This window comes from Barbatula barbatula, assembly GCF_947034865.1.
Source record: "Barbatula barbatula genome assembly, chromosome: 23".
Taxonomy (NCBI): Eukaryota; Metazoa; Chordata; class Actinopteri; order Cypriniformes; family Nemacheilidae; genus Barbatula; species Barbatula barbatula.
In genome coordinates this window covers 3001143-3023943 of record NC_136786.1, presented here as the reverse complement: position 1 = coordinate 3023943, position 22801 = coordinate 3001143, and the positions used below count along the sequence as shown (strand labels likewise).

The following is a 22801-nucleotide window of genomic DNA, read 5'->3' as shown; positions in this document are numbered from 1 at the left end:
ATCTTTTTCAGTGGGTGATAAGGTGCTTGTGTTATTACCGATTTTAGGGTCTGCATTGTCTGCACGTTTTGTTGGTCCTTATGAGGTAGACGGTAAACAAAATGACACGAATTTCATCATTAAAACACCTGATCGTAAGAGACAAAAACTTGTCTGTCACATTAATCTGCTCATTCCAGGAAGGAAGCATCTAACTGTGCAGAGGAGAACACAGTGCCAGTGATGTCGTCTGTTGCTGTGAGTTGTGAGATAGAACCATCATTTCCTGTTAATGCTGAGTTCGATGCTGATGAGGTGAGATTACAGGTGGACCCGTTGGCCTTTACACATTTGTCCAATTCTGAGATTCTAGCTGATCCTTCTAAGTTATGTCATTTGACAGAGGATCAGCGTGTGGACATTGTAGCACTGATAAGAGGTTTTCATCAGATTTTTGGGGATGTGCCCGGGCTGTTCCCATTAAGCAGCATCCTTATCGGATGAATGCTGTAAAGAGGGCTGCAATGAGGAGAGAGGTTGAGTATTTGTAACTGGAAGGTCTTGCAAAGCCCAGTGTTAGTCCATGGAGCTCTCCGTGCATCTTAGTTCCAAAAGCTGACGGAACAGTTCGCTTTTGTACCGATTATTGTAGAGTGAATTCTGTAACCGTACCAGATTGTTTTCCATTGCCAAGGATGGGGGACTGCATTGACAACGTAGGTGCTGCTAAATTTGTTACAAAGCTAGATATGCTCAAATATTATTGGCAGGTGCCACTGACACCAAGGGCATCAGACATTCCGCCTTTGTAACCCCAGACTCGTTCCTGCAATATAATGTTATGGCTTTTGGTCTCAGGAATGCACCTGTGACTTTTCAGAGGTTAGGGAATGTAGTGTTGGCAAATGTCCCTAATTGTAGTTCATACTTGGACGATCTGGTTGTCTATACCTCTACTTGGCCTGAACATCTGTCAGTGTTGACTACGGTATTTCAACGACTTTCTGATGCTTTATTAACCTTGAACTTGACTAACTGTGAGTTCTGTAAAGCTACGGTGACTTACTTGGGTAAGCAAGTGGCGAAAGGTCAAGTTCGTCCAGTAGAGGCCAAGGTTGAAGGCATTAAAGAATTCCCTGCACCCCTTACTCGTCAGGAGTTGAGAAGATTTTTAGGAATGGCAGGGTACTACAGAAGTTTTTGTAAGAATTTTTCTTCTGTTTCAAAACCCCTGACAGACTTGCTCAGCCCCGCAAAAGAATTCATTTGGTCAGCCGCGAGTCAGTCCGCTTTTAGTACCATTAAGCTCTTGTTATGTAGTTCTCCTGTGTTATCTGCCCCTAATTTTGCAGTACACTTCAAGTTGGATGTCGATGCGAGCGCAGGAGGACGAGGAAGGTATCATCCTGTTTGTTTTTTTTCTAAGAAATTTAACAAACATCAATGTAACTATTCCACAATTGAGAAAGAGGCTTTGGCCTTGTTGTTGTCATTGCAGCATTTCGAGGTATACGTTGGATCTACTTCATATCCTGTAGTTGTATAGACCGACCACAACCCTCTGACGTTTCTGTGTCGAATGTACAATCAAAACCAAAGGCTGACGCAATGGGCTCTGGTAGTTTAAAATTATAATATTGAGATTTGACGCAAAAAGGGAGTGGAAAATGTAGTCGCCAATGCTTTGTCACTGAGTTTTTATTTGTGTAAGGGTTTCTTCGTTTTTGTTTTGTTATTTTGTTTGTTTAGCACCGCTCATTTACTTTCTCCCGGTGACTTAATTAAACTGTAAAATTTTTAAAATAGGTCCCAAAAACACATTCTGCTGCCAGGAAAGATGCAATCCATTTCATTTACACATACTCCTAGTATGTCAAAAATGGTGCAGGTTTTGCGAATAACAAAACTCTAATTTGCCAAGCACCAATTTTGTCTCCACATGGGAATTGTGTTATAACGGCAGTGTAACAAACCAAGATCAAGCATCCACACTTTAATTTAATATACGTATATACAAAACGTACCTGTTATTGCAACATGCAACAGTGCAAGGTATTAAGTTCCTGTTTAAATTCCATCTAACTGCTTTACTGATTTCATTTGGATGAAATGAAACATAAATCAAACTGTGTAACCTATTTACCATTTTAACAATTCACTAATACAATAGAACATGTTATGGATTTAAGGGTTATAATGGGTGTTGTATTTGTTTTTAATGAAAACTATATAGTGTACACTGGTATTTGGATTCTTTTGGTGTGGTGTAATCTGACAGTTGGCAACCTTTAGAACAACATAAATTGCTATATCAATAATACCCAAAACTGCAAATATGGAATTAGAATTATCTTATGGTTTTTATTGTTATTTTCAGCAGGGTAACTATACCCATACTGTGTGGCACACTATTGACAATATTGAGTTGAAGCTTGATTTAGAAACATTAAATTGCAATGCCTGTAAAAAAAAAGAAAATCGCAATTCGATATTTTCCCCAAATCACACAATCCTTATATTTATCTATGTTTTCAAAATAAGCAGTTACTTTATTTAATATCTATCATAGGGGTCCACAGAATGTGTCTGAGAAGTTTCAGCTCAAAATACACCACAGATCTTTTATTATACCATGCTCTAGTTGCCCAATTTTGCATGCGAGGAGAAACGAGCCATTTTGGTATAAGTGTCAAGAGCAAATGAGCTGCTAGTCTCCGCCCCCTTTTCAGCAGATAATGCACCCAGGGTTGTGAGCCTGTGCTTCTGTCGACAGATAAGAAAGAAGGGTCACATTAAGTGAATGAGAAACAATGTCTCGTCTTTAAACACCAAACACATTGTTTTCTATAAGTGAACAGACTACTATCAAAGGCCTCACATTTTCTATACGTGAAAACCCACATGACAACCCGATCACGTATTTACCAACCATACACACTGCTTTCTGATTGTAGAAAGTAGTGAAAGTAGCCTACCCAAGAAAGAAAAGGGTCAAAATGCGAACAAGAATACCTTTGCATGTTTATATGCCATACACATTGCTTTCTATGAGTGAACGGACAAACCTTTCACAGTGACATTTTATCAACTTTTAAGTTGCCACAGGTCCCTGAGGATACACTCCTGTCACCTACGACAAAACAAAATGGCGCAACACGGGTGAAAACGAGCAGATTAAGTGATGTTACAATGAGATCCCTCCCCTTTGTCATCAAGCCGAGTAATCTGAAGCACTGATTTTTTTCACATACTTTCAGAGAAACCAAAATTACTGTGTTGTTCTTTTTACATTTTCTGGGTTGGTAGATGAACCGGGGAACTAATTATAGCGGCACAACAATCCAGTTTAAACTGTATAATGGCACAGTGTTAGTCCTCCATAGCCATGGTAAACCATTGCCATAATCTACATGCATTGAGTGAAACTTGAGCTGTATGTTTGGTCACAATGTTGTGGCTATTGTGAGTCCTGGAATAACCAGCACAAAGTGTGTCACCTCAATAGGCTTAAATCTAGTCTTCTTAAATGTACCCAAGTCACTTCCGTCTGACCCCCAGTTAATTTATGGTTAGTCAAACACACTTTTTGGAGACAGAGGGAATGCACAAGGTCTCTGCTTGCTTTTTCCTGCTCATAAAGTAAAGGTCATATTCCATGAAGATATTTTGTAAATGTCCTACCCTAAATAGATAAAAACATTATTTTTGTGAGTGGATGGCCTGCTGCAGTGCCTCTGATTAACCACTTCGAAGGCAATTTTCTCAATATTTAGATATTTTTGCACCCTCAGATTACAGACTTAAATGGCCGTATCTCCGCAAGATATTGTCCTGTCCTAATAACCCCTACATCAGTAGAATGCTTTTCGGGGGTGTAAAAATCTCAATTAAAAAAAAATGACCCATAAGGTCATCAGGGTCAAAAGTCACATTCAATGTTTAAATAAATCTTTGGCGAGAATATTGGTTTTCCGCACACAGCGTGAAATTTTCTCTCACACGTTATAAAAAACAATACGTGATAGTTTTAAATAAGTAACCACCTTGCTGTTTCGCATCCGAGAAAATTTTTATTACTATGCAAATTATCGTAAATCCTTTTTTGCCTCCAAAGACGTGATTTACTTGCATAAATAAAACAACTGAAACGTCTATTTACACAGCACGCTGAGTTTCTGTGACTGTACACAGCTTGTGACATGAGGTAAGCGCTGTTCAGCTTGGGTGTTCAGCATCTGGTCGTATCAGTCAACCCCCACTTTGTATCACACAGCACCATGCGAAAGCACTGCTAACCCTGCTTCAGGTTTCATAATCCCATGTAAATGCGGGAATAACCGCCTCCAAATTACAAGAGTGAAATTATTGTTTACCCGAGGTTAAAACAAGGCTTGAGAATAAAGACCCAGGTTTATCAAATTGATCTGGCCATTGTGATTCCTTGTTTGCACCATCAACTGGCAACAGGCAACTGTCACATACAACAGACAAAATAGCCCACAAAAATGCATGTGCACAGTTATATTTGTAGCTATATTTATCCTTACAATAGTTTTATAGTTATTGTTTTTGGTATTTACTGTAAACTTAAAGGCTGCACCGCTAGAGAAAGAATAGAAAATGAAAAAATATACAGGAAACAATGACATTGGCTGCTTTGAATAATTGTCTAGAGATACTGACCCCATTATCAGGCTGTTGATGTAGTCATTACCCTCCATGTGGCCAAACTGGAAATCCCTAATAAACAAAAAATAAGACAAAATGTAAGACTGACTTCTGGTTTATCATCACAACATGTTAACAAAGCAGGTAAAACGTGAAGGGAAAATTTAGTTTGAAAGACTTCATTTTTATATCTAAGTAATTAAATTATATATAAAGATCCAAGAGCGCATTTGGCACTCAAAAAGGTCGCCCAGTAAATAGAAAGATTCCATGTCCAGGCAAGTGTGATTATTTAAAAAGCCTTTATTTAACCCACCAACGCGTATCCCTAGCAGGCCTTCATCTGGGTGTCAAATAAGAGACAACATTTTAGATCAGAAGGTTGCCGTTTCGAATCTCAGTGCCAGCAGGTCATGACTGAAGTGCCATTGAGCAAGGCACCTGACCCCTGATTGCTCTGCAGTAATGTGCCACTGAAAAAAACTACTTGTAAGTCGCTTTGGATAAAAGCGTCTGCCAAATGAATAAATGTAATGTAAATGTGTCAAATTTAATCCAAATAAAATAATCAACGCCACAAAAAAAATCTATATTTGAGGATGTGAAATACATTAAGAAATATGAGATCAATGATTTGACTTACGTTATGTATAGACTGGAATGCCAGTATAAATGCTTTTACAAATGATTGACTAAGAGAAGGTTAAGGGACAGAGTGATTCAGCAATTTGAAAGTTTTTTTGTATTTTATGTCAATTGGCAGCCCAAAATGTGATTGTTACACTACGATAAAAAGACAAAAAATCTGAAGTTGCACTTCGTCTCTGTGACTTTGGTGAAATTGTTATACCCAAAGTAAATAAAAGGACCCAATTCGATCCGCATTTTGATCATTACAAATAAAGAATGTGATCTTAAAGAGGATTCTTTTCTATGTCTCTGTCTTGAGTGTATCATTTGAAAAATTCTAGCATATGAACTTTGCAACATGGAGAAACAACACACTCGAGATTGTTTACCAAAAAAGAGAAAAACAAGTACAAAGCTGAACCCCGCCCCCACTTAGGGTACTCGGATCACATCTCTGTTATGCTAATCCCAGCATACAATCCAAATCTCATTACAGTATGGAACTGGAACATGTGTAATGAGGCAGCTATTAACAACAATGATACAGATACAGACTTACAAGAATGTACTGAAACAGTGACTGTTTACATCAAAAGTGCTTTGATGTGTGACGGTCACGAAGACCATTATCACATGTGCCAACCAGAAGCCATGGATGACAGCAGGATTGTGGGCTGCTAAAGACCAGAGATGAAGTGTTCAGAACAAGAAATAAAGCAGCCCTCAAATCAGCAAGAGCCAATCTGTCCTTTGGCATCAAGAATGCAAAATGGTCCTTTGCACAAAAAACACATATCTTCCAGATGCACTCAATCAGTTCTATTGAAATGCAGAAAGACACGCCTGGACAAAAACTGCCCACAGCTCCCACCACTAGGCACTCCGTCTGTCTCCAGCGGAAGTGAGGAAGACCCTTTCTAGGATCAACCCATGCAAGTCTATGGGTCCTAACAAAATATTCCATATGATTCAGGAATTGTTCAGACATACTCCACAGAATAAAGGAGACACAGTTCTCACAAACGACCTTTACATAAGCCATAAAGATGGCATATATTTCAAGGAGAATCATTTGTTGTCATCTCTTAGATCAACAGGGGATCACAAACCAGTGCTTATTCTTGGAACATCAATTAAGCGAGGGTGTTCTTATAGGTACCTTGGTATTTATATGGATAACACACTTAGTTGGGGGACTCCTGAGAATTAGTTCTCTTGTGCAGCACATATTATATTTTCTGCATACTTTTAGATTAAGGCGTGGACCAGAAAACCATGTGGTTGTTTTAACAGGCGGTTAAAGAGAGTATAATCAGATGTTGTATTACGGTTTGGTTTGGCAACCTTACAGTTCAGGTAAAAAGTAAGATGGTACGCTTTGTAAAAGTAGCGATAAAGACCACAAGGAGAAAGATTTTTTCCCCCTTGATTCAGCACATAAAATATTAGCTGATCCACTTAACGTATTGCATACTGAGTACGAATTGTTACCTTCTGGAAGAATATACAGACTCCCAATGTGTAGGTATAATCGTTTTAAGTATTTTATACCGATTTCAATCACGTTAAATGACGAATGAGTTCTGCTATTTACTCATTTAGTATTGTTGAATTTGTTATTTATCTTTTCAAAGTTTTTGTCAATGTAAACACCATGAGTCCAAGACAAACCCCCGGCCCCCGGGGGACAATAAAGTGTATTTCATTTAATCTCCAGATCTGTTACAGCAATTGATTTTATACATTGACGATCTTGGTACTTCACGGTACCGCCTAAATGGTGATCCGCACTGCATGTAATTTAGCTAGCAGCACTATCTAAGGTACCTCATGATCAGAGCTGTGGCTAATGAAGTGCACCTTCTCCTTTGTTGCAAGATCTTCGCTGTCTTGAAAAAGATGGTGTTTCCATTGGGTCCTTTGGTCAGTCAGTTTGGTGCACTGTTTTGTGTGTTGTGGTATATAATCTGGCAGCCTATTCCGTTCAGTATTTGCAAACTAGGTACTAGGTATTAGCAACTAGGCATCAGTTCATGGTGGCCATCTCAAGGCACCATCCTTAATTTAACCACATCAGTAGATATCAAATGTCTCTTCTGTCTTAGTTTCAGCACTTTCTGAGGATGCAAAACAAGGCATTCAACAAAAAAAAAAGGAAAACCACATGATATACAGCACATAAAAGAGCAAATATTGATGGGTTCTGCCCCAGTTTGGCAAAATTGAACAGATCCTCCTTGTTGACATCGATGTCACATTTCTTTGAACTCAAATGATTGAACTCCTCAGAGCATATGTGCTTCCCCCGGGGAATGTTGCTGTCCACAGCATATCAAGAGCTCAATGATAGCTTACCCCTCTCTGCATACAGGGTTAAAGGAAAAAAGCTGTTGATGGCCAAATGTTTTGTACTGCTGCACTAAAAATGTATGTTCATCGTTTGATTTTAACAAACATTTTCACACTCAATGTTGATCTTAAACCAACTGTTGATTTGGACATTAAACCACTTTTAACATTATGATAAAGAAAACGTATATGATTGTTTTTGACAGCAAAGCCTCCAAAATTTTAGTTCTATAGGGATGTACCTTTGCATTCTAGGTTACGGATACTAATCACTCATAATATAATAGTGTGAGAATAATTGTTAATTGAAAGTGTTGAAACGACTTAAAGGATTACAACAGATAATGGCATATTCAGTTATTTATGGGTTTGTCTTCCAGATGATTGCAGCATCCCAGAAATGTGTGCTTCGTCTTTAGACTGCCATATATATTGCAGTGAAAGGAACTCTGACAGGACGAGCAGAATCAGTGGATGACCTAATTGCCATACTGCGAGAGAAAGTCAAATCAAGACTGGATTTTGAGTGTACTCTCCCCAGTATGAGGATCCAGATTTTGATGGACAGCTGAACTGTCTAGTTGACATTCAAGATTTTCCAGAGAAGGAAACACTCAGGGCTGTTAGATCATAATCTGATACCGGCTAATCTACTAACATCAGTGTACATTTTACAGAGAAAAACTTTAATATTTGAATTCTATATTCTCTTAAATTTTTCCCCAGTAATATTTTTGTTAACTTTTTATTATGATGTACTGTATGTAAAGCTGCTTTCCAACAATGAAAACAATCTGTTAGGAAAGGTCTAAGTTTCTTAATGTTGTACAGGACAAATCTACATGACCCGGTCTTGCTGGCAACATGATCAGTTAAGCTTAGCTGAACATCAATTACCATTCCAAGGTTCCTGGCTGTCCTGAAAGGGGAAATGGTTGATGAACCTAATTAAATGGAGAGGTAGTGATGAATCTTTGGGTCAGTCGAGATCACTAGCAGTTTCAGTTGCAAGTGATGGTCTTTCATCAAGAGTGAAATATTACTCCGGCACGCAGAGATTCGAGCAGATACTGTATTGACTGTGTGTCAACTTTCCTAGCAGTCATAGGAAAAGCCATGTTCCTGAATGACCGATCCAAGGGTGCCATATATATTGAAAAGAGCAGTGGTCCAAGCACTGAGCCCTGGGACACCACAGTAGTGAGATGTTGAGGCTCAGAGACCACACCTCTCCATGATAGCCTGAATGACCTGCCCGGAAGAAAATACTTGAACCATTGGAGCGCCGTTCCCGAGACACCCATTACCCTGATGGTTGTCAAGGGGATGTTGTGATAAACTGTGTCAAAAGCAGCAGTTAGATCTAGCAGGATGAGTACCGATGATATAGAGGTTGCCCTTGGCAGTCTCAAAGCTTTGATGACTGAGAGTAGAGCAGTTTCAGTTGAATGACTGGTCTTGAAACCTGACTGGTTGCTGTCCAGGATATTATTCTGAGTAAGGAACGAGGAGAGTTGGTCGAACACAGCACGTTCCAGAGACTTAGCAATGTATGGGAGGAGAGATATTGGCCTGTAGTTTTCTGCAAGTACAGGATCAAATGTGGGTTCCTTAAGAAGTGGGGTTATGCAGGCCTCCTAAAAAGCTGTGCAAAATGAACCAGCGTGGATAGAGGATTTCATAATATGGGTGAGCGCAGGGACAACTGACGGATCGCTGCCTGAAGGAGATGGGTGGAGATGGGATCTAGTGTGCAGGTAGTCGGGTGGTTAGAGAGGATGACTTTAGAAACAGCAGCTTCAGATAGTAAAGAGAATGAGGGGAGAGTGTGCGTGTCAGAAGTTAGGACATGTTCGTTAGAAGGCGATTTGGGGAACTGGTTGCTGATGGCAGAAGTTTTGTTTATAAAGAATGAAGCAAAATCATCAGCTGTTAAAGCTAATGGAGGACAAAGAAGAGCAGAGAAGGTTTTAAAGAGAGTACGAGAGTCAGATGCAGTGTTGATCCAATAGTGGTAGTAACGAGTTTCAGCAGAGGAGACATCAGTGGAGAATGAAGATAGGAGACACTGATAATGACAAAGTTCAGAGGGGTCATTTGATTTGTGCAATGTTGTGAGAGATGCTCCCAAGGAAAATCAGATAACTAGGGGGCAGAGGGCATAGCCCAGGCTGGTCTGGTGGTGAGTGGGCATAAGTTGTTTAGGCAGGATGTTCGAGTGGATCATAGTGTTAATACTGTTAACATCCAGTAATGAGTGCTGCTTCGGGGAAGGGAGTGCGGATGAAACCACAGAGTATAAGCGAGAGGGAGAGAGTGAGCATAGATTACGCCTAAAGATGACCTGTTAGGGAACATGTGTTATGTCTGGTGTAGAAAAGTTTAGGTCGACAGTAAGAAGAAAATTGTCAGATGTGTGCAGCGGGAGGACTTTTGTATGCTTAGTAGTGCGGTGTGATGCTGTCCTGTGGTTTGATCCAGGTTTCAGTAAGGGCTAGAAGGATAAAACCATAATGATTACACCACAAGGTACTGCTCCACTCATCACTCTCAGGTCACCCCGCTGCACACGTCTGATCACTTCTTCGTCACCCTTGACCTCGACCTCACTGCTCCGGATATCGCAGATGTCTTACCGATGGTCACCTTCCGGCGCAACATGCGGTCTCTCCCTCCCTCCTGTTTTTCCTCTGCTGTCTTCTCTGCACTCCCCCCATCTGATGAGCTCTCTCTTTTAGATACAGACAATGCCACAGACACCCTGTGTTCCACGCTTTCATCCTGCTTGGACAACCTATGCCCCCTTGCATCTGGACCAGCCCGTCCATCCCCGTCGGCTCCCTGGTTATCGGATGTCCTGCGTGAGCATCGCGCCAGCCTCCGGTCAGCTGAGAGAAAATGGCGCAAGTCAAAAGACCCTGCTGAACTCTCTCTCTACCAATCTCTTCTCTCTTCTTTCTCTGTAGATGTCACCTCTGCAAAAACAGATTACTACCACTCGAGGATCTGCAACTCTCCGGACTCTCGAACGCTCTTCAAAACCTTCTCTGCTCTCCTCTGTCCGCCTGCTCCTGCACCTTCATCGGAGTTAACAGCTGCTGATTTTGCCTCGTTCTTCGTAAAGAAAACTACTGCCATCAGCAGCCAGTTCTCTACGCCACCATCTGTCGAACCCGCCCACATCCCTGACACGTGTGTGCTCCCTGCCTTTTCAACTCTGAAGCTGATGTCTCAAAGGTCATTGGCTCCAACCACCCTACCACCTGCCCACTGGATCCCATCCCCACCCATCTCCTCCAGGCCATCTCCCCAACGGTTGTGCCTGCTCTGACCCACATCATCAACTCCTCGCTCACCACTGGGACATTTCCCACAGAGTTCAAAGAGGCCCGCATCACACCGCTTCTAAAGAAACCCACCCTGGACCCTGCACTTCTAGAAAACTACAGGCCTGTCTCCCTTCTTCCCTTCATCGCCAAAGCCCTGGAGCGAGTTGTGTTCAATCAGCTCTCCTCCTTTCTCATGCAAAACAACCTCCTGGACAGCAATCAGTCTGGGTTCAAGACCGGTCATTCCACAGAGAGCAGCATCCATATCATCTGTGCTCATCCTACTGGATCTGTCTGCTGCCTTTGACACTGTCAACCATCACATCCTCCTGGCTTCTCTCAGTGCTATGGGTGTCTCTGGAATGGCGTTGCAATGGTTTGAGTCCTACCTCTCGGGTAGGTCATTCAGAGTATCCTGGAGAGATGAGGTCTCCACGTCCCAACAGCTCAACACGGGGGAGCCAAAGGGCTCAGTGCTTGGACCGCTACTCTTCTCCATTTACATGACATCCCTCGGCTCGGTCATTCAGAAGCATGGCTTCTCCTATCACTGCTATGCCGACGACACACAACTCTACTTGTCATTTCAACCGGACGATCCGACGGTCGCTGCTCGCATCGCGGCATGCCTGAGTGACATCTCGCTTTGGATGAAGGATCATCACCTGCAGCTAAACCTTGCAAAAACGGAACTGCTTGTGATCCCGGCCAACCCAAAGATTCACCACAACCTTACCATTCAACTAGGCTCATCAACGATTACACCGTCCAGCACAGCCAGAAACCTGGGAGTGGTAATCGATGATCGGCTTAACCTCACAATTCATGTTGCCAGCACCACCCGGTCCTGTAGATTCATCCTCTACAACATTAGGAAAATTAGACCTTTCCTATCGGAGCACTCTACGCAAGTCCTAGTCCAGGCTCTTGTCCTGTCCAAACTGGATTATTGCAATGCGCTTCTGGCTGGAGTTCCTGCTTGCACAATCAAACCTCTCCAGATGATCCAGAATGCGGCGGCAAGAGAGGTCTTCAATGAACCGAAGAGAGCGCATGTAACTCCGCTCTTCATCAGGTTACACTGGCTCCCTGTTGCCGCCCGCATAGAGTTCAAAGCTTTGCTCCTGGCCTACAAGACCAACACCGGATCTGCACCATCGTATCTCCACTCGCTAATGCAGATCTATGTTCCTGCCAGATCACTGCGGTCTGCAAAGGAACAACGACTAGTGGTACCATCCCAAAAAGGAAAAAAGTCACTCTCCCGTACCTTCTCTGGATCTGTTCCACATTGGTGGAACGATCTACCAGCTGCTACAAGATCAGCAGACTCGGTTGCCATCTTTAAAAAACGCCTAAAAACGCATCTCTTCCGTCAACACGTCGCTGATTGATTTTTCCTAATTCTCTTCCCTTTCCTTCTTTAAAAAAAAAAAAAAACACTTACTAACCTCACTATTCTTAGCTTTTTATACTGTGCTAGGCTTTAATGGACTAGTTTGATGCACATGTATTTTGTTGCCTATATTGTTATAATTGCTTCCAATGTTTCCTCATCTGTAAGTCGCTTTGGATAAAAGCGTCTGCTAAATGACTAAATGTAAATGATTAGCAGTAGACATAATGAAATCTACTTTGTTTACAAGCCAATGGATACAACTTTCGTTTTGGACATGGAAAGAGCCTACAGATTTTTAGGGTTGCATTACCTACGACGTGAGACATTTTATTTACCAGATGTAGTGACAGATAGGATTTGAAAACACATAGTCAAAAGTGGATAATAGGAGGGATAAGGAAAAATGAGCGAATAATATAATAATAAATAGAAACATTTAAATGTCCTTGCTCGGTAGAGTTGTGCAGGTACGGTCGCAGGGCTTTACACTTTTTGGTCTTCACACAATGAGTGCTGCATGTGACGAGGATGCTGTGGTGGATAAACAAATTATATATGGTCCAGGCTGCGAGTGTATCCAGCAGGACTACGTTAGCAGAAGAACACAGCTAAGCTACCAGACCAAAACCGCAAAATTGTGAAAGCACAGAAATTAACATGACTTCAGGACGTGTTAAAACTGTAAAAAAAAAAAAACAGTGCTAACTAGCAACGATGGTTGCGCTAATACAAACAAGACAGAAATAAACACTTACATGATTCTGTTTACTGCTTTGCCTTACCGAGTTTTAATTACATATAAGGCCCTGAATGGTTTAGCTACGCAGTACTTGACTGAGCTCCTGTCCCAGATGTACTTGTTACATCAAATAGTATGGTATATAGGGATATTGCGGTGATGTAATTTTCCCAATAGTTAGTCAACATGTAAAAACATAGTTTTTTAGATTAGATTTTATTGTCATTACACATATACAAGTACAGTGTAACGAAATGTAGTTTAGGTCTAACCAGAAGTGCAATTAGCAAGTGCAGGATACACAGTTAGAATAAATACAGAATACAATATTGATAAAATATTATACAGTTTTGAAAATATTTTACAGTAGGTATGTACTATGAACAATATATAGAGATGACTATATACTATGAACATTAACACTATGAACATTAATGTACAGGTGGATATGAGCAGATAATCATTTAGACTAAACAATAGAGCAAGTGATTAAGTGTGCATAGATTATTGACATTAGCTGTTACAGTTGCAATGCAATAGGTGAGGCAGGTGAGTAAACAGTCTATGAGCGGGGTGAGAGGAGTCCTTGAGAATGCTGCGAGCTCTTCTGGATGTCCTCAATGGGAGAAAGTGTAGTCCCTGTGATGCGCTGGGCTGTTTTCACCACCCGCTGCAGTGCCTTGCGCTCAGCAACAGAACAGATCCCGTACCAGACTGTGACACAGTTGGTCAGGATGCTCTCTATTGTGCAGCGATAGAAGTTCACCAGGATAGTTGAAGACAGTTGGTTCTTCTTCAGTGTCCTCAGAAAGAAGAGACGCTGGTGAGCCTTCTTGACCAGGCATGAGGTGTTGGTGGTCCAGGACAGGTCCTCCGAAATGTGAGTCCCCAGGAACTTAAAACTGGAAACACGTTCAACAGCAATCCCATTAATGTTGATGGGGTCGTGTGTGCCTCCTTTCGCCTTCCTGAAGTCCACGATGATCTCCTTTGTCTTGGAGGTGTTAAGGAGCAGGTTGTTGTCTGAGCACCATGTGGCTAGGTGCCGGACCTCCTCCCTGTATGCAGTCTCATCGTTGTTGCTGATGAGGCCAATCACCGTTGTATCGTCTGCAAACTTGATGAAGGAGTTAGATCCATTCACAGGCCTGCAGTCGAGGGTGAAAAGGGAGTAGAGAAAGGGGCTCAGTACGCAGCCCTGTGGTACACCAGTGTTGAGGGTGGTGGTGGTGGAGCAGATGTGGCCTAACCTAACAAGCTGAGGCCTGTTCGTCAGGAAGTCCATAATCCAGTTGCAGGTTGGGTTGTTGATGCCTAGGTTTCCAAGTTTGACGATTAGCTTGGAAGGGATGACGGTATTGAAAGCAGAGCTGAAGTCTACAAACAGCATGCGTGCATAAGTGTCCTTATTGTCCAGATGTGTGAGCACAGAGTGCAGCGCCATGGATCATCCGTGCTCCTATTGTTGCGATTGGTATGGCAAATTGGTATGGGTCCAGTGTGGGTGGTAGGGAGACCTTTAGGTGTGCCAGGACCAGCCGCTCAAAGCACTTCATAACAATGGGTGTGAGTGCTACACGGCGGTAGTCGTTAAGGCATGTCGGGTTCGAATGTTTTGGGATGGGCACAATGGAGGTGGATTTAAGACATGCTGGAACCACTGCTTGGGCAAGGGACAGGTTGAAGATGTCCGTGAAGACCCCAGCGAGCTGTTCCGCACATGCCTTGAGTACACGACCAGGGATGCCGTCTGGGCCAGCAGCCTTGCGCGCGTTGATCCGGCTTAGTGCAGTGTGAACATCAGTGGAGTTAAGTGTGATGATTGGGTGGTCAGCAGAGGGTGTGAGCTTGGTATCTGTTTCCTTATTGTCTCTCTCAAAGCGAGCATAAAAGTCATTAAGCTCGTTCAGGAAGACGGCATCTGTGGCTATGGGGGTGGAGTGTTTGGGTTTGTAGTCACTGATGGCCTGGATGCCCTGCCATATGCGTCGAGGGTCAGAATTAGAAAAATGCTCCTCTAGCTTCAGCTTATAGCAGTGCTTGGCCTTTTTGATGCCCCTCTTCAGATTTGCCCTAGAAGTACTGTAGGCCTGTGCATCATCCGATCGGAAGGCAGTGTTACGTGCTTTCAACAGGAGGCGCACTTCCTTGTTCATCCATGGCTTCTGATTAGGGTACGTGGTGATCTGCTTCTGGGTTGTGACACTATCAATGGTGGAATTTATGTAGTCCAATACAGAGGTGGTGTAACTGTCGATGTCCGTGTGAGAGCCACTGCTGGCCTGAGAAGCAAACATACTCCAGTCTGTGTGTAGAAACCTTTCCTGGAGTGAAAAGTCTGCCCCCGCAGGCCACACCTTGATGGTCTTCACTGATGGCTTCACACGATTAATGAGATTGATGTACTTGGGGGTGAGGAACAAAGAAAGGTGATCAGATTGACCCAGGTGGGGAAGGGGGTCGAGGCGTAAGATTCATCCATGTTTGTGTAGACATGATCCAAAGGTTTGTTTCCTCTTGTGTGGCACTGTCTTTAAGTTTGAGTGATTAAAAGTTGTGGCCTGGGGGTTAGAGCGTTGGGCTTGTGATCAGAAGGTTGCAGGTTCAAATCTCAGTGCCAGCAGGTCATGACTGAAGTGCCCTTGAGCAAGGCACCTTACCCCCGATTGCTCTGCAGTAATGTGTCACTGTTAAAAAAAAAAAAAAAAAACTACTTGTAAGTCGCTTTGGATAAAAGCGTCTGCCAAATGAATAAATGTAAAATCTCCCGCAACAATAAATGCAGCCTCCGGGTGAGCAGTCTATTGTTTACTGATGGCTACATGAAGTTCTTTCATAGCAAGTTTGGCATCAGCATCCGGTGGAATACAAGCTGCCGTTATAATGGTGGAAGTGAATTCCGGTCTACATTTAACCATGAGAAACTCAAGGTTAGCAGAGCAGTGTCTCCCGACAATAACAGAGTTCGTGCACCAAGCTTTGTTGATGTAAATGCCCAATCCACCTCCTCTTGTCTTACCGGATTCCTCTGCCGTTCTATCCGCCCGGTGTGTGTTGTAGCCCGCTAACTCAATAGCGTTGTCCGGTATACCGCTGTGTAGACATGTGTCCGTGAAGATTATGACATTGCAGTTCAAAAGTCTTTTGCTGTTGATGATGCGGAGTCGAATCTCATCCATTTATGTTCACTAATGATCGAACATTAGCAAGGAAAATGCTGGGTAAAGAGAGCCGGTGTGGTGTTAGCTTTAGCCTAGCTCCTAGACCTCCGCGCTTCCCTCGCCTTTGTTTATGATCTCGACGCCGCCGACGAGCACTTCCGCCCGGCCGTGTAGGGTGCGTTGCATCGGTTGTTCTGACGATCCGGTGACCACGGGGTCCACGGGGATGGGGGGTTTGCTTTGGGGCGGTCGAAGATGGGCATGAAGCAGGCCCTGTGCATGAAGCATTTAATCTTTTTTTTAAAAGCATATAAATAATATATAAATATATATAAATAAAGTTGACTTGACATTGTGCAACAAATAAATAAATAAGAAATGAACAAGAAGGGAATACAAAAAGAATAACGTACATTTACATTTAGTCATTTAGCAGACGCTTTTATCGTAAGCGACTTGCAAAGAGTTCGGGGAGCAATAAGCAATATGTCATACAAAGAGCAATAGTACAATAATTGCTAATACAAAGCTACTAGCTGACCACTACCTGTTGAGAGAAGAGGGTTAGTGTATGTATAAGTTAAATAAATAAATAAGAATCGAAGAAAGGTATACGAAAAGAAAAACGTTTATGTATAATAAATAAGAAACAAATAAGTAGGGAAAACGAAACGAAAAACGTATATTAAATAAATGGCAAAGCACTGGCTTTTGAAAATAAGAACAAAAAGAAAATGAAACCTTAACCAGCTCTTGACAACAGTGCTAACATATTCTACTACATGTCAGTCAGCACTTCACTCTCCTCAGATGATTAATAAAATCTGACTTATACTCCTGATCTTTGCCGCAACACTTTTTCCGCTTACGCAGCAGCACAACTGTAGTTTGGTCTTTGACAGAACTAAGTGATTTATTACTATGAAAATAAAAAATGACAGTGGGGGTCAGTGCCGTGGTGGACAAGCAATGCCTGTTAACATCCGCCTGCTCCGTGATGTCATCATGGAGGATTGTAAGAGGACTCCAGTGTCAACCTGCGAAGCTCCGGTGAATAACGGGCCCAAGGAAAATAATGGTGACCACACTTTGCACCCAATATTTGGACATTTTAACTTAGGGGTGCTCTCAATTTTGTTGCCAGCGGCAAATACATTAATGTCTGTGTGTTGAGTTATGTTGAGGGTACAGCAAATGTATACTGTTATACAAGCTGTACACTCACTACTTTAGTAGCAAAGTGTAATTTTTTCAGTTTTGTCACATGAAAAGTCTGATGGGTGTCCGTACTTCTGTGAGATACTGTCAATAAGACCTTTTGTTAAAAACTGACAGGTCTGCAGACTTTCTGCCTTTGCTTCAAAAAATGCTATTGTTATTGACCTATTTTACAATTAGTGCATTGTGGCAGCTGTGATTTTAATCTTTATTTATTTTTTACAGCAACGCAAATGTTTGTCCACATAAAGCCAAATAGATAAACTATCAAAACAAGAGTGATTTGGATCTTACCTGTTATACTGTTCTTTCTGCTCAGTAGCAACTCTCTGGACAAAACCTTTTAACCTGATGAAAAGTACTGAAATGGATAATTCTGTATACAATTATTTAAGCATTAAATGACTGTCACAGTAGCATAACATCATAGCCTTCTGTATGTGACTGATCTTTGTACCTGATACTTTTCTCTGTTTGATCCTTCTCATCAGTAACTGCAATTGCCACCAATTTACCTAAGGAATATAACAAAATTAGGCATGTGCAAGGTTAGTTTATACAGTGCATCCGAATTATTCACAGTACTTCACATTTTCCACATGTTACATTACAGCCTTATTCCAAAATGGATTCAATTAATGGTTTTCCTCAAAATTCTTCAATAAATACCCCATAATAACAATTTGAAAAAAGTTTGTTTAAAATCTTTGCAAATGTATAAAAAATAAAAATCACATGTACATAATAATTCACAGCCTTTGCTCAATACTTTGTTAAAGAATCTTTGGCAGCAATTACAGCCTCAAGCCTTTTTGAGTATGATTCTACAAGCTTGGCACACCAATTTTAGGGAAGTTTCTCGCATTCTTTTTGAATTCTTTTCATTCATCTTTCCCTCGATCCTGATTAGTCTCCCAGTTATTGCTGCTGAAAAACATCCCCACAGCATGATGCTGCCAAAATCATGCTTCACTGTAGGGATGGTATTGACTAGGTGATTAGTGGTGCCTGGTTTCCTCCAGACATGATGCTTGCTATTTAGGCCAAAGATGTCAATCTTGGTTTCATCAAACTGGAGAATTCTCTGGGAGTGCCTTCCGTCTGGCCACTGAAAGGTCTCCTCTCTCCACAGAGAAATGCCGGAGCTTTGTCTGAGTGACCATCTGGTTCTTGGTCACCTCGCCTTCCCCCACGATTGCTATGTTTGGCTGGGCAGCCCGATCTAGGTCTCTAATTTTTTATTACTGAACTCGGACAAAACTGAAGTGTTACTTATCGGACCGAAAACCGCCCTACGTAACAACCAAGAATACTTCTTAACTATTGATGTATGTTCCATAAAACCCTCATCTTCAGCTAAGAATCTTGGCTTTATATTCGATAGTACTCTGTCATTTGAGAACCAGGTCGCCAACACCTGTAAAATTGTGTTTTTCCATCTTAAAAATATATCTAAACTACGTCATATGCTGTCACCATCAGATGCAGAGAAGCTTATACATGCTTTTATGACATCAAGACTAGATTACTGTAATACACTATTAGGTGGTTGCCCTGCAGGCCCATTACAAAAACTCCAACTGGTTCAAAATGCGGCAGCTCGAGTTCTTACACGTACCAAAAAGTATGACCATATTAGCCCGGTTCTGTCAACCTTGCACTGGTTAACAATAAAGCATCGCATTAACTTTAAAATCTTGCTTATTACTTATAAAGCCTTGCATGGTTTAGCTCCTCATTACTTGAGTGAACTTCTCATGTATTACAGTCCATCACGTGCACTACGCTCTCAAGCGTCAGGTCAGTTGGTAATACCTAGAATTTCCAAATCAAGTGCAGGTGGCAGATCATTTTCATATCTAGCGCCTAAACTTTGGAACAGTCTTCCCTGCACTGTCCGGGAGGCAGACACACTATGTCAGTTTAAATCTAGACTAAAGATACATCTTTGCATACACTACACTATCATAATATATATATATTTCAAAGATCTAGGCTGCACTAGTTACCGGAGCGGGCAGGGCGCAAATCCATACCCAGACCTGACAAATGCTTTGATGATAAAGCTAGATGAAGGACGTGGCGACTCTACAAAACTTCAGCCATTGGATTATTAATGATAATTTTAAATCTAACTTTTTATTTTGCCTTGTTGTGCAAGCACTGTCGAGCTTGTGCAGAGGCTGCAGTTTTTGCCAGAGGGGAACTGGAATCCCCTGGTTAGGCCTGGTTTCCCTCTGAGATTTTTTTCGCCTCCATTGGAGTTCTGGGTTCTTTGCCACCGTTTGCCTGGCCAGGGGGGCTGCTAGAATTTGATAGTCTTATTTAATTAACACTGCATATGGGAATTTATTGTGTGTCTGATACTTGACCTGTGTTTTGACTTCCATAACCTTTTATGTTTTACTTATAGTCAATGTTTTCTTGTAAAGCTGCTTTGTAACAATGAAAATTGTAAAAAGCGCTATATAAATAAAGCTGACTTGACATTTACAGATGATGGAGGCCGCTGTGCTCACTGGGCCCTTGAATTCTGCAGACATTTATCTGTACCCTTCACCAGATCTGTGCCTCAATACAATCTTGTCTTGGAGGTCTATAGACAATTGCTTGGACTTCATGGATTGGTGCACTGTTACTGTTAACCGTGAGACCTTATACAGTATAGACAGATGCATTTCCAAATCATGTCCAATCAACTGAATTTACCACACATCGACTCCAAAGTCGATCGACAGGCAAAGGATGTGAATACTTATGTTCATGTTTTCGTTTTGTTATTTTGAATAAATGTAAAAAAAATCATGAAGGGGTAATTTTGAAGAAAATAATTAATTTAGTCAATTTTGGAATAAGGCTGTAACATAACAAAAATGTGGAAAAAGTGAAGAAGATGAATACTTTCCAAATGCACTGTATTATGCATATTTATGTTCAAGCAGAAAAATTAAACAACAAAAATAAATGTACAATTGTTTACTTTACTATCACAACATGCAGCTCATGGTACTCAATGTTTTCTCACAATTCATCCATCCACTTTTATTGAAAGGAAGTGTGATAAAAGCACTTTTAATATTAAGACTGCAGTTCTTAATCTCTGGGGTTTGAGGGGGTTTTGGGGCCATGGGGAAGTTGACAAACCCTGAGATTTAAAACATGCTTTTTTCAGTTAATGCATATTTCCAATCATTGTTATGGTACAAGCCATGTGGAAGACAAGGGCCAATGGAATGGATTCCTGGAGTTGGCGTCGGGGGAAGATGCACCGGAGCACAGGCACGAACAGACAGGAAAGGTTTTGTAAATCAATGTGTAATGTTTACACTTTACATAAGGGAGTTGGCCAGTATGAACACATAAAAATTAGCAAACGAATGACTCCGTTGAACCGATTTGCTTGAAACCATTCGGTCACTAAGTGAATATACAAGAGATCAATGAATCATTCAAAGCTTAGTGAACCACAAAAGAAAGCAGGGCGAAAATAAGCTGGATAATTAAGCTGGCTATTGTAGGCTGAAATTTTTCATTTAGTAAAATATGAAGTAATTTGTAATTTGATTTAACATAAAAAAGTATTAGGAAATTACAAATATGAACTATTCATATGTCGTTTGAAAAGTGTTTAGTTGAGCCACTTAAAGGTACGGTAGGCCTACATGTGTGTGTGTGTGTGTGTGCACAAGGTCAGGATGGCACCACTTCCGCCACATTTTGAGCCAGGAGGTTTAAGACAAAAAAGATGCAAAAAACATTCTGCTCTCTCGTTCACATAAATAATAGAGTGCATATAAATAAAAATTCTGTCTGTTTCGACACAGGAAGTGATAAGTGATTCGTACACGGCATGGTCATAAAACATTCATGCTTTACTGAAAACTTTCAGGGCTTCAGCCCCCTTAAACCCACCCCTAGCGGTGCCACTGGCTATTCTCTAACTACCGGTAACAAAACCCAGATCTAACAAGAATATTTGGCATTATTATTTATAATGTTGATAATAAATAAAGTAAACAGGCTAGGTACCTCATGCCGACTGTTAATTGGTCCAAAAAACAAAGACGGAGCCATTGTATTTCTCGTGACTGTCTTCTGAGGAAGAATTACTGATCCGGCCACTCACCCGTTTTCTTTGTCGTTTCTTGGTCAGTGTCTGTCTTATTTAGCTTTGCATTGCATTTGCAACAATAAATAAAATCAACTAAGGTAGCCATACTAAGGAATTACAGTGCGTTTTAGGACAAATAAAAAAAACATTGTGCAAAACTATTTACAGCAACGACCCTATTTGAAGCTCTTAGGAGAAAAATACAGGCTTTAGGTATGGTATGTACATTTTAATGTTTCAAGTTGTTGAGATTAGCATTAGTTAGCCTAATATATTACTAACGAACGAACAACTCTGTCTGATAGTACTCTGTCATTTGAGAACCATGTTGCACCTGTAGAATTGCGTTTTTCCATCTGAAAAATATATCTAAACTATGTCATATGCTGTCACCATCAGATGCAGAGAAGTTATTTAATACATTCATGACATCAAGACTAGATTACTGTAATTAACTATTAGGCGGTTGCCCTGCAGGCGTACTACAAAAACTTTAACTGGTCCAAAACACGGCAGCATGAGTTCTTACAAGTACAAAAAAGTATGAGCATATTACCCCGGTTTTGTCAAACCTGCTGCTAGAAGTTTTAAGTTTTATTTAATTGATGATGATATAAATCTATTAACCTTTCGGAAAATTGTTCTGCACCATACTGATACACTTATACAAAAGACAATGCAGAATACAAAACATAAATATACAATAGAATTGCATGCTCTACTCTAAATTGTCTTAGTCTCCGCATAAAATGCAGCCTCTGCAGCCCTTTTTTATAGATTGTGTCGGCATTGCTGTTCCATTGCAACTGATTATGTACGATTGTGCCTAAGTACTTGTACTCGGCGTTCTCTCCATCAAAAAGGACTCAACCCACCTGATTATGTTAGGATTTACCCCTAACTGCCCCAGCCTCTCCATCATAATATGTGGCCTGATGGTATTAAAGGCGGAGGAGAAATCTATAAAGTGATATGCCCGGGCATATCGTTTGGGCTTATCCAGATAGCAATAGATATTATGGAGCATGTACAAAGGAGCATCATCTGTGCTCCGCTTATTTCTATACGCAAACTGTAAAGAGTTGATATTACATTGCACATCATTTAGAATATGTCTCTTCATCACGATAGATGTTAGGGCGACTGGACGATAATCATTTAAATCAGCTGGTCTTACTACCTTAGGTACTGGTACTATGAGTGACGAGTTCCAAGCTT

General features: G+C 41.3%; 1 protein-coding gene across 5 annotated transcripts in view; it reads right to left on the bottom strand.

Annotated features, from left to right (window-relative positions):
- Window positions 1-22801, bottom strand: part of tmx3b (thioredoxin related transmembrane protein 3b) — a 79566-nt gene that overhangs the window by 20202 nt on the left and 36563 nt on the right. For 2 of the 5 annotated variants that reach the window (XM_079487766.1, XM_079487764.1), the window contains 4 exons: window positions 17930-17987; window positions 17767-17820; window positions 4663-4719; window positions 2386-2742 (listed from right to left, as the gene is read on the bottom strand). In XM_079487766.1, coding sequence (XP_079343892.1) covers window positions 2529-2742; window positions 4663-4719; window positions 17767-17820; window positions 17930-17987 — 383 coding nt within the window. In that variant the 3' untranslated portion in view covers window positions 2386-2528. Of the gene's footprint in view, window positions 1-1732; window positions 2743-4662; window positions 4720-17766; window positions 17821-17929; window positions 17988-22801 lie in introns of those variants that run through there. The other 3 variants (XM_079487763.1, XM_079487762.1, XM_079487765.1) reach the window with 2 other exon arrangements.